Source organism: Mustela nivalis (genome assembly GCF_964662115.1).
Source record: "Mustela nivalis genome assembly, chromosome: 5".
Lineage (NCBI taxonomy): Eukaryota > Metazoa > Chordata > Mammalia > Carnivora > Mustelidae > Mustela > Mustela nivalis.
Genome location: NC_139024.1, coordinates 139,323,178 through 139,335,925, shown reverse-complemented (window position 1 = coordinate 139,335,925; position 12,748 = coordinate 139,323,178). Strand labels below are relative to the sequence as shown.

Genomic DNA, 12,748 nt, shown 5'->3' with positions numbered 1-12,748 from the left:
GCCAGACAGCGGTTCCACTCAGAGGGGCATCAAAGCAAAAGGAGCAGAGAAGGGCACCCGGCACTGAAATTACACTAGGGCAGAGCAGTGGCCTGGGTTACGACAGGGAGCAGCGCGGCAAGCGGCAGGAAAAGCAGAGAGTCCGGGAGTATCCAATCCCGGGAGCAGGAGCATGGCCGAGACCAGCTGGAAGAAGAGCAAACGATTTAAAAGACAGTGAAGCTGTGATCAAATATTTGTGAGTACCTCTAAAGCCTGCTTTTGGAATTTCTCAATTTCCTGTCTCAAATTTTCCCTCTCTCTCTGTAAATCATTAATGAGCCCCTGCAGCTCCAGGGTCCGGCTGTTGCTCAGCTGGAGCTGGCTCCGGAGCTCGGAGATGGTGGTGTTTTTGTCGCTGTCCGCCTCGCTCCGGCTCCTCCTGAGGTCGTCATACTCCAGCCGCAGGTTCCGAAGCTCCTCCTCCAGCATCAGGTGCTCCTTGGTCAGGTTCTCCGTGAGAGACTGCAGCCTCTCGATTTCGATCTTGCTCTCGTTCAAGCTCCGGCTCTTGTCCTCGATCGCCTTCTGGAAGTGCTCGTTCCTCAGGTGAGCCTGCTTGACGTTGTCCTGCTCCTGGAGCAGCTGCCGCCGGAGGGCCTCCACCTCCCCGGAGAGCCTTCTCAGCTCCTCCTGCGTCCGCTGCTTGTCCCGCAGGTGGCCCTCCAGCACGTCCCTCTGCTGCCGCAGATCGTCCTCGCTGCGTTTCTTCACAATGGACGCCTGCTCCAGCTGCTGGGTCAGGCTGGTGATCTTGATCGCCTGCTCCTTCAGGGACCGCCTCATGCCTTCCAGCTCCTCCTCCAGCTTCTTCCTCTTGGACGAGTCCTCGCAGGCTGTCCTCCGCAGCCGGGCCAGCTCGTCTTCCACCTTCTGCTTCTGCAGCTGCAGGTCCTTCAGGGAGCTCTGGAACCGTGAGATGTCCTGGTCCTTCACGCTCCTCTCCTGGGACACCCTCTCGTAGTCGATCCGCAGCCGCGAGAGCTCCTGCTCCTGCAGCTTCAGCTTCCCGATTGTCTCCGCGGCGCTGCTGTTGGCTTTCTGCAGCTCATACTGGGTCCTCTGCAGCTTCGCGTTCTCCTCCTCCAGGCACTTCCGTGCGCCGGTTTCGGAGTCGATCAGCTGTTTGAGCCTTTCTATCTCCTTGTTTTTGTCCTGGATCGTCTTGGCGGCATCGTCGAGAGACTGCTTGTAGCGCAGGCTCTCCTCCGTGCGCATCTGGGTGACCTGGCGCAGCTCCATCTCCAGCTGCTGTTTCCTCTGCGACACCTCGGTGCCAGTGGCCTTCTGCTGCTGGGCGCTCTCCTCCACCCTCCGGAGCGTCTCCGTGGTCTGGGCCAGCGTGTCCTTCAGCCGCTTCACCTCCTCGGACAGGCTCCGGTTCTCCCGGGTGAGGGCGTCGATCTGGGCTCGGTAGCCGCTGGTGTCCTCCTCCTTCTGCATGGTGAGCTGGTGAATGGTGGTCTTGGTGATGTTGATCTCCGTCTCGAACTGGTTCTTCAAGCTGATGATCTCCTCATCGTAACTGTTCCTTACCTTTGCCAGTTCATTCTCATACTCCCAGCGGCGCTTGGCCTCCTCCTGAAACTCGGCTTTGAGTCTCTCGATCTCCTTGTTCTTGTCCTGGATGGTCTTCGCCGCCTCCTCCAGGGACTGCTTGTGTCGAGCGTTGTCCTCGGAGCGCTGCTGGAGGACCTGCTTCAGCTCCAGCTCCAGGTGCTGCTTCTTCTGCAGCATCTCGGAGCCGCAGGCTTTCTGCTGCAGGGCGTCCTCCTCCGCCCGCCGCCGCTGCTCCGTGGTCTGCAGGATGCTGTCATTGAGCCGGACGATCTCATCCTTCAGGTCGCGGTTTTCCCTCGAGAGGCGGTCAAGCTGGTTCCTCAGGTTTTTGGAATCGTCCTCCTTCTGCATGGAGATCTCCTTGATGGTGGTCTTCGTAATGTTAATCTCTGTTTCATACTTGTTCCTTAAATTACTCATCTCCTCATTATAGTGGTTTCTTACCTTTGCCAGCTCATTTTCATATTCTCTCTTCCGGGCGCCCTCCTCCTGCAGAAGAACCCTCAACCTCTCTATCTCGTACTCCTTCTCCTTGATGGCTTTCTCAGACTCCATCTTCTGCCAGCCCAGGCTCTCCTTCTCACACTGCCTGGCCTTCTGCAGCTGGTCATAGTCACTCTTCTGCTGGTCAAACCTGTCTTCCACCGCCTTCCTCCTCCGCTTCTCGTCTTCGATCTCGTAAGTCAGCCGGGTGATCTTCTCATTCAGTTCTTTTATTTGACCGTAGCACTTGTCCAGGTTTTGCTTCGCGGACTTTCCATCCAGCTCCGCTTGCCTCTTCAGCTCCTCCAAGCTCACGAGCTTGGCTTTGAACTGGGAACATTCCGCCTGGTATTTCTGCAGGTTCTGATCCAGGAATTTGTTCTTGTTGCAGTTTTCAGAGTTGGCATCCCGGGCCAACCTGAGCTCCTCTTCCAAAACTTCGATCTTGGTATTTTTCAGCTGGGGAAGTAAAAGCAGAAATTAGGTTGAAAGAAAAACATCTCCCGTTGTAAGAAACTGCTCGTCACCCCTCCCAGCCCATCCTGGGGTCTCCTTTCTCTTTACACACCTGCACGTGGGCACACACACACACTACACACACAGAGAAGCACACATACAGACTGAGCTACTACACAAAAATTCATGAGATCTCTATTTTCATCATAATTCTTCCATCAACCATCTGTAGGATCTTAGCAAATAATACAACACCCTGAGTTTCCCCTGCCTCGTCTGTAAGTGAGACCATCTCTTCCAAGATCAAAAGCTTGGGGTTTCACGAATTATGTTTCCTCTCTTTCAAGGTAGAAAGTTTCCATAGAAACTCAATGTGTGTATTAGAAATGAGGAGTAAGCCAAACTATGGAAAGAACCTAGACGTCCATCAACAGATGAATGGATAAAGAAGATGTGGTATATATACACAATGGAATACTATGCAGCCATCAAAAGAAATGAAATTTGGCCATTTGTGATGACGTGGATGGAACTAGAGAGTATCATGCTTAGTGAAATAAGTCAATCAGAGAAAGACAACTATCATACGATCTCCCTGATATGAGGAAGTGGAGATGCAACATGGGGGGGGTTAAGGGGGTAGGAGAAGAATAAATGAAACAAGATGGGATTGGGAGGGAGACAAACCATAAATGACTCTTAATCTCACAAAACAAACTGAGGGTTGCTGGGGGGAGGGGGGTTGGGAGAGGAGGATGGGGTTATGGACATTGGGAAGGGTATGTGCTATGGTGAGTGCTGTGAAGTGTGAAAACCTGGCGATTCACAGACCTGTACCCCTGGGGATAAAAATACATTATATGTTTATTAAAAAAAAAATAAAAATAAAAAATTATTTTAAAAAATAATAATAATTTAAAAAGTCAAAAAAGAAATGAGAAGTAAATGAAACAATTACTCAACATAAAAATTCCAAATCCAGCTAATCCAGGACATTCTCTTCCTTAACTGAACACACACACAAACAAAGTAAATAAAGCAAATCCCTTAACCAAACAATAAAGGAAATTACTGGCTTTTTGTATAAGGTAAAGTAGCTAGAATTTTATAAATATTACCTAACTCCATTCACAGCCGCATCCCAGATCACAGAACTCACACCTGACTTATGAACAAACTATGTACCAGTGAGTGTTTACAGTGAGTGTGTCCAAATCCAGATTATAATGAGGCAATAATAATAGGTTCTATTTCGTTTTCTTTTCTGATCCTCCAAGGAAGTCAGGTAAGTAAATTACCTTCAGATCTTCCAAACTCTTCAGCATCTCACTTAAGAATCTATAGTAGTCTCCAGACCTTGTAAGTAGTTCTATGTACCGAGCGTGGATATCTGCAGCCTTGCAAAAAAAGGAGTGAAAGGAATTTTAATTGAAAATTGAAATGATCATTTAAAGAGAGAACTCCCCTTGTTCATGTGTGCTAATTCCAAAATCTAGAGGTACAACCAAGGGCTGATAATATTGTATTCCAACCTCACAACCCTAGGGTGTTTCTCTGAAGCCATCTGACCAGTGATGCTCTCCAATGTCTTTGGGAAGAAGCTGTCTTTTAAAAATCTGCTAGACATTTTCCACTTGTTAAGAGCCTCCCTCATTAAGCCTAGAATTTTAGCCCAGGTCCTGCAAAGATTCTAGCATATAAACTCTAGATTCAGACTTCCACTGACCATTTCCTAAAATGCATCACATATTGATGACCTACACTAAGGGAGCATAAACTGCTTTTAAACCTGTTTTGAGTGGATCCCCTGGAACAAACGTTGAATTCGGGGTCTGCAGGGAAGATAGGAAGGGGACAGGGAAAAAAGATGTAGGGGAGACAACTAGGAAACAGGTAATGACATATCTACCTCTTGCAGAATCACCCCAGAGGGAGACTGGACCATGGTTCTCTTGATAGGTATGTTCAGGAGAGTTTCCAAGCCTGAGGTGTATGATGCCAACTGGAGTTCATAATCCTGACAAATAAAAAATTTAAGATAAACATACCTATTGGACCCAAACCATGCAGCTACAGTTGCATGGTTTTTAATCACAAGCTGTATTTCTAATGACCAACCCCAGAGGCTATCATGTACGGATAGTGTCCAAGTAGCTAATATTACATTATTAAACCAAATGGTACATGTTTATATCCTAAACGAAGATTCTTACACATACTACCAGTGTAAAGAATGAAGACCAACCCAACCCCACAGATGTTGCCCATGTGCAGTGAATTCAAGGTAAAGGTTAACAAATTTTTATGGTCTGTTCAGGAAAGACTACATGAAAGCCTAATAGCTATCCTCAAGAAGTTTATAGTTTTGGGGGCGCTGGGGTGGCTCAGTTGGTTAAGTATCTGAGTATTGATTTTGGTTCGGGTCATGATCTCAGGGTCATGAGATCGAGCGCCACATCAAGCTCTGTGCTTAGCCTGGAGTCTGCTTGGGATTCTCTCTCTCCCTCTTCCTTTGCTCTTCCCCCTGCTCAAGCATGTGCATATGTGTGTATGCTCTCTAAAAAAAAAAAAAAAAAAAAGAAAAGAAATCTTTAAAATTTAAAAAAAAGAGGTGTGCTCACTTTAAAGTAAATAAGAAAATAATGCAGTTAATAGCGTAGATTTTTAATATATGGAACACTTCACAAATTTGCATGTCATCCCTGTGCAAGAGCCATGCTAATATTCTGTCTTATTCTAATTCCAGTCCATGTGCTGCTGAAGTAAACACAGTTAATATTATTCCTGATGAAATGCCAACATTCTTTGTGAAACCAGCATACCTTAATTGAATTAGCACAAAGTTCGGCAATTTTTTGCACTTCTTCTGATTTGTCTCGTTTCCCACATATTTCATTATGCAAGTTCTATACAAAAAACAAAATATTTATAAACAACAAAGTGTACAAATAATTTTATATAAATATTATTACATGGCTAAACAACTGTTTTCCCCCAGTTTCCTCACATTCTCACAGCTAAACCTTAGGAGATGAGGGTGTTTTCTCTTCAGCAAAGAGAAGCACAACTGACACTTTTTTTTTTCTCTAAGAGGAAGCTTTCTAATCTGTGCTCTTCTCTGATCCTAAGGACTCAACTTATAAAGATACTTTACTATAATGTTACATTATTTCTAGTTAATAATTGATTTCTTTGTAAGTATCTCGATTATTTTTCCTTTGGGCCATCTGCCAGCCAGTCACAAGATGAACTAGTAATATTATTAAATACCCTTTCGAACCTAGGTACTGCTGAGAAAACCAGAGGAAAAGACAGCTTACGCGCAGTGTTCTCTAAGGGAATGACATACTGGCTTGTACCTTCTGCTCATTCAAAAATCGCATGACTGTGTTGGAGTCACCAAACTTCATGGATTCCAAGGCATCCTGGCGGCGTTTAGCATCATAGAGCCACTTGCAGAAAGCCTGATAGTTATCACGGTAATTCCTCAGTTGCTTGATTTGTTTCTCGAGGTCCCACAGTCTGGAGGAAACAGAAAGAATAAAATTATTAAACCAATGCTACCTTTCCTGAAAGTATTTAACAGAGTTATCACATGATATCACACGTTATCGCTCAGTAATTCCACCTGCTACATGCTCAGAACTGGAAACATGCACCCGTACAAAAAGTTATCCATGAATGTTCCTAGGGACATCTTTCATGATAGCCAAAAATCATCAATGGATGAAGGAATAAATAAAATGTGGTACAGCCGTACGATCAAATATTATTCAGCCATAAAAAGGAATGAAGTATGGAGACATGCTGGCCCACGGAGGAACCTTGAAAACATTATGATGAGCGGGGAAAAACAGTCAAAAAGGACCACATATGGGCTGAGTCCATTCCTACAAAATGTCTAGAACAGGCAAATATACAGAGACAGAGGGAAGACGGGTGGTTGCTTGGGGCCAAATGGTTGCGAGGTAACAAGGAATGACTACTAATGGGAACAGAGCTTTTTTTTTCTTAGGGTAAAGAAAATGTTGTAGATGTAGATTGTGGTGATGGTGATGCCCTTCTGATGCACTAAAATTCACTAGACTGTACACTGCCAGTGGGGAATTGTGTGACATGTGAACTAGCTATCAATAAAGATGGCTGTGTTCTTTTTTAGTCAATAAAGATATTTTTAAAAAGTAGTTACTAAAAGGAACGACATCAAAATTCAGGATACTTTTAAATCCTCATTTGGAATGAGGGGGTAGAAGACACAATTTTCTTAAATTTCCGAAGAACACTCACTCAAAGCATCTGTTCCTTCCAACCGTCCTAACAAGAGTTCATAGGGCCTACAAGAACCTGATCAATGGCTTCCATTTTTTTCTAAGGGACTGGAAAGCACCTGTTAGGGGTTGATGCAAGCACCTGTTGTGATGTGCCCACTTCCCATTTCCAAAAGGGTTGCCTCCAAAAACAGAGTGCCCCTTGTGCCTAACTTACACACCAATCCAAACCAAACCACGACTTTGACAGTGATCACTTCAAGTGACGTTATCTTGGAACAAGCAAACGGGAAGAAAGCAGGGAAAGAGGTTGGCACACCTGTAGTCTATCTGTTTATCTATTTTTTGCCAGCGGTCTGTCAGCTGTGTGACTTTGTCACTGAACTTGCCCAGATCCAGGTCATAGAGTGGATACTGCTGTGAGGTCTGGGAGTGGATCTGCTGTGCTTTCTGCAGCTCTGTCTTCATGGTGGCCAGCAAGGACTTCTTCAAGTTCAAGTCATTTTTGATTTTCTGTCACAGGAGAAAGAAAAGAATACAAGTTAATCTCTTGGAACACTTGTATTTTTAAGTGCTAATCAATCCAGGAAGACATATTCACTGATTGCATTTTCCAATATTTATGTCCATGATCTAGTTCCTGATGCTACCCCATTGACAAAAGATTCAGTGTGAGAAATTCATTTGTTTGAGAAATGCTAAATACCATACTGTATTCCATTCCTAAATAATTATAACACATACAAACGTTCTTGAAGAGGAAGAAAAGTCCTGTCGTAAAGAAACCAGTTTAATTATGTTTAACTCTGCATTCCACAAACTAATCTCACCACAAATTACCTGTGCACATAGTTCCTGCTAGCGCATTCTGGAAAGCAAGTGTTCTAGAGATAACGACAAAGTCAACCATGTGTGGCCAGCAAAATCCAGGAATCCTCAAGACTCATTAAAAAGTTACCGAAGCCTCAGGATCAGGCACTGAGCAGTCCTGCATTATTTCCCATAACCGCGAGCACTGTGATAACGGACTGTGACTTCCGTTTACCTTCAGTCCACAGCGGTAAGCTTCCACTTTATCCAGATCCAGGCACACGGTTTCCTCTTCGGTGAGTCTGGCTTCGTACACCTTCAACATGTCTTCTGTCTGCAGGATAGCCTGGAGTAGAGCTCTCACTGTGCATAAGCTGCAAGGAGCCAAGGAGGCCAAGAACATTGCCGGTGACATAATTAGACTTTGAACGTTTGGCTCTGGCCGCTATTAATGAAAGAATGTTACAGCCAATAAAAAATTCATTTTGCCCATTCTACAATTGCAGGAGCAACAGACTCCCCACGCCCCACCCCTGCACCAACTGCAGGAGCAACAGACTCCCTCCCCTACCCCACCCCTGCACCATGATTCGGACAGCCATTGTGTGTTCACTGAAGATTTCAAAGTCCTGACTCTTATAGATATACCTCAGCTGTAAGATATATCAGATTTCACTACGGTGGAAGGAACACCGAGGCCGGAGGACCCTCTCCCTGAGGCACAGAAGAATGTGAGGAAGCCCGTAGTGAACCAAGTAACTGGGAGGCAAGGCTACAGTGAGTCAGGCAGAGAAAGCAAACGAACAGTGACAAAATGAAGCCTGAGAACAGCAGAATATGTGTGACTGAGGTCACTCGCGTTTACCTGTTAAGGTAGCCGTCTGTCACACCGTTGATATTTTCCAGTTTCTGGAACAGCCCAAATACCTCATTCTGTAAGTAGCAGTATTTTTCTGAACCTCTGAAGTTCGCTAGCATGTCTTTCAGCTGGTTGAGAACCTCAGCAATTGCTTGAGAATCATTCTGCACACTCTGTTCAAAAAAAAGAAGGAAAGTGCTAGATGTAGCCATCCGATTCTTAGGGTCCTTTTTTTTTTTGCCCCAAACAAGCCCACTAAATGGAAAAGCCTCGAGAGACAGAGTTGACATTGCATTTCTTTCTTTGGGGAGGCCTTATCAGCACAGTGTAAACATGGCCCTCTTCTGTAGGGTATCTAACTTGCACTTCCCAGTGCAGTGCCCAGGCATGGCTGAGCAGAAAAGATCACAGAGCGGGGAGTTCAAACACCGAGGCTGCAGTCCCAGACCTGTCCATGGCTTTGAGCTTTTACCAACACCTGCCTCACCCCATCGAATCTCTCCGTGTCAGTCTTCTGTCTATAAATAAAAATAATTCTATCTTTTTAGCCCATACCATAGGTTGTATCAGGCAGCAACCAAATTAATGTCTATGAAAACTTTCCCTATGTCCCACAAAGGGAAACGCTGTACCCTGATCCAGCAACCCACAAACGAACAAAAAGGTGGCTTAATCCCCAGCCTGGTAACCTTCTACAAACTGAAAGCAGAGGAGAGAAAAAAGGAAATCCTGACAGAAGCCTGTTTTCTTGAAAATTCGTGCTTCTTCTCTATAAATATTTAAACCAATTGGTTTTTTAATTAGTTCACAGATAAATACAAATATAGCTAGTATTGGTTGAAACAATACTGGAGGCCTACCTTCAGCTCATTTATTTTCACTGTGATGTGGTGCGTAGACCCCTGGTCTGCTAGGAGCATGTTTTTAAGGGTCATTCTGCCCTCACAGTGCTCCATCTGCCTGCGAATCTTCTGGAGCTCCATCAGCAGCCATGTTTCTTGCTTGTCATTTTCTCGGTTGGTTTCAATCACTTTATTATGGTTGAGATCTTGGCAGGAAGTATGAGTGATTTCAGTGGTGGTTACTGTAAAAAGTGTTAGGACCGCAAACATCAGAGAATTCCTAGCGAGAAGGGTGCTTGGCCTCAAAAAGTACCCATACTGCACAAACTGTAGCTCCCTCCTTTGATTTGATTCTGAATCTTTAGAGTATAAGTGACCTTAGATATGTTATTTTCTGAAGAAGGGATTCTGAAACTAGTTATATGCAAACTACTTTCTGTTGGAGATGTGTGTGTGTGTGTGGTTGAGACAAAGAAAAAGATGCCCCAAACCTGTCTGGTGCTGGGGGTGGCCGGGGAGCTGGATCACCAGGGTCTGGTAGTGCTTCTGGGCGTCCGTGAACTGAGACTGCATCTTCCGCTTGTCATCATCTCCAAACATCTCTGAGCCCTGGCTGTTTCTGATGAACTCTTGGTAATGCAGCTCAAGGTCAGATATTGTCTTCATGTAATCTTCCTGCCGCATGGTTTTCAGCTGGAAGTAAACCAGGCAGGAGTGTTGGATCGTCCCCATGCCGTGAACAAGAAGAGTGCCAGAAAATGCGCTATGCTAGAGGGGCCTTAAGGCAATACTTGTCAGAGGCCCATTAGGATACAAAAGGTCTTTGGGGCACCTCGGTGGCACAGTTGGTTAAGTATCTGACTCTTGGTTTCAGCTCAGGTCACGATCTCAAGCTTGTGAGATCGAGTCCCCCATATCAGGCTCTGTGCAGAGTCTGCCTGAGATTCCCTCTCCCTCTGCCCCTTCCCCCTCTAGTGCGCTCTCTCTCTTTCAAATAAATAAGTAAATATATATATATAAGTATGTATATATATATATATATATATTGCATTATATTTTATACACACACACACACACACACACATATAGACCTTGAGGACTCCAAGATTACTCCTAAGAGCTACAGCAGTGCATTGTCTATTTTTTTTCTACAAAATTTTATTCATCACAGGAACTATTACTGAGAAGTTGCAAATCTAAAGCAGGTTCCAGCAAAGCTGCAATGACTGAAAATGGAGAAAAGGGGGAGTAAGGGGAGCCGACCAGACTTATCCATTCTGTGCCTCTCTCCTCTCTGCTGGCCCTGTCATCCCTAGAGGATCCCCCTGAAGCTGGGATTCTTCAGACCACAACTCGAAAACCACTGGTCTACAGAACTGTTTTGGGTGTTATTCCAAGAACTCTACCCTACCTTTCACTTCTGAGATATCCAGTTAATAATCGATGACCTAGCTTTCTACTACTTCAAAGGAGAATCAGATCCAGGATATTACAGGACCGCATGCCTTTTCCATGGGCCCTTCTGTCTTGCCGGGCAACTTTAATTTATACTTCTGTCTGTACCAGAACTGACTGCGTGTGACTCCCTCCCATCCTACGTAGGATGGACCCTAACCACTCAGGCAGGCTGAGCTAACTCTCCAGATGAAATACCAAAGCCTCAGCTGCTAGTCAATGTGTCTGGCAGGAACAAGCACCCTGGGGAACAGCGTGAGGCACCCGCCAGCAGCCTGAATGGTCCTAAGGATGTACCTTGGCGATGGTCATGGCCCTGATTTTCTCGATGTCAATCATGCAGTAGTGCCAGGACACCAGGCTCTTCATGTTGATGTATAGCTGGTTCCACAGAGACAAGATGGCCTCGTAGTACTGCTCGATCCTAGAAGGCACAAGGGGAAAGAAAATATGCTGGAGCCTGGCTTTCAAACCCTGACCCAAACGGGAAACCTTGCCATGCTTACACACCACATACAAAACTACAACAAGAATGAACAGAGTAAATGTATGTTTTTTAAATGTATATTTTTTAAACACTCAACATTTCAACAGATCTGGACAAAGTTACTTGCCCAAAGCTCATTCTCGATGATCTACATTAGTAGAGATAACGAACTTTGGGTCAAAATATACATTTCTTTGTTCTCGTGTTGTCTGTCAGCAACTTTGTAATTGACAGAGGTCTAACACCATGCAGGATGACAGGGAGAAAGCAGTCATGGGATGCTGATGGCTACTGCAGCTTGGAAATGAACACATGGGCTCATTTTGCTACCCTTCCTATTCCGTGTAAGGCTGAGGATTTCCATGATATAAGGTAGACAAGAATCTGCCAGGGGCAATCTGTATAATGAAAGCTCTACTTCCATGTTGATGAGCAGGTATTAAAATGAAGGGCATTTTATATTTGTGGCTACCTGCAAAATTAGTGATATTCTAAGAATGGAAGAAGAACTTTGAAACAATGCCTTCAAGATACATGGTAAGAATTGTTTCTTCACAGACATCCAGATCCAGGAAGCACAGAGAACTCCCACCAAAATCAACAAAAGCAGGCCAACACCAAGACATATTGTAATTGAATTCATAAAATATAGTGAGAAAAAAAAAAATCTCAAAAGCAGCAAGATAAAGAAGTCCTTAACTTACAAAGGAAAACCTGTAAGGTTAGCTGAAGATTTCTCAACAGAAACTTGGCAAGTCAGAAGGTAGTGATATGATATAGTCAAAGTGCTGAATAGGAAAAATCTGCAGCCAAGAATATTCTATCCAGCAAGGCTATCATTCAGAATAGGAGAGATAAAGAGTTTCCCAGACAAACAAAAACTAAAGGAGCTGATGACCATTAACCCAGACCTGCAGGAAATATTAAAGGAGACTCTTTGTGCACAAAGAAGACACAAAAAGTCACAAACGCAAGAAAGAATCCGAGAACATCTCCAAAAACAATGACAAAACAAGTAATAAAATGGCAATAAATAAATATCTATCAATATTTACTTTGACTTTAAACAGACTAAATATTCCAATCAAAAGACACAGGGTGTCAGAATGGAAAAAAAAAAAGAGACCCATCTATATGCTTCCTACAAGAGACTCATTTTAGACTGAAAGACACCTGCAGATTGAAAGTGAGGAGGCAGAGAAACATTATGCAAATAAAAAACATTTATTATGTAAATTTCAAAAGAAAGTCAGAATAGCAATACTTATATGGGACAAACTAGACTGTTTTGTTCTTATGTTATTTTTATCCTGCTTTGGTCAGGGTCGTAAGGTCCTCATGGAATGATTTTGGATCTGTTTCCTCTATTCCATTATTTGTAAGATCTTGATAAAGATTGTCATTAATTATATTTTTTAAATGTTTGGTAGAATTCACCAATGAAACCATGTGGTCTTGAGCTTTTCTGTGCTGGGAGATTTTTAATTCC

At 44.2% G+C, this 12,748-nt stretch overlaps 1 protein-coding gene across 3 annotated transcripts in view; it reads right to left on the bottom strand.

The window, feature by feature from the left end:
• DSP (desmoplakin) overlaps positions 1-12,748 on the bottom strand; it is a gene marked incomplete at its 5' end in the record, with an annotated part of 45,541 nt that overhangs the window by 4,705 nt on the left and 28,088 nt on the right. For 2 of the 3 annotated variants that reach the window (XM_082729824.1, XM_082729825.1), the window contains 11 exons: positions 247-2,541; positions 3,837-3,935; positions 4,448-4,555; positions 5,361-5,444; positions 5,898-6,060; positions 7,126-7,319; positions 7,852-7,990; positions 8,482-8,648; positions 9,336-9,559; positions 9,809-10,010; positions 11,070-11,196. In XM_082729824.1, the coding sequence (XP_082585950.1) occupies positions 247-2,541; positions 3,837-3,935; positions 4,448-4,555; positions 5,361-5,444; positions 5,898-6,060; positions 7,126-7,319; positions 7,852-7,990; positions 8,482-8,648; positions 9,336-9,559; positions 9,809-10,010; positions 11,070-11,196 (3,802 nt within the window). The remainder of the gene's footprint in view (positions 1-246; positions 2,542-3,836; positions 3,936-4,447; positions 4,556-5,360; positions 5,445-5,897; positions 6,061-7,125; positions 7,320-7,851; positions 7,991-8,481; positions 8,649-9,335; positions 9,560-9,808; positions 10,011-11,069; positions 11,197-12,748) is intronic. The other variant, XM_082729826.1, reaches the window with a different exon arrangement.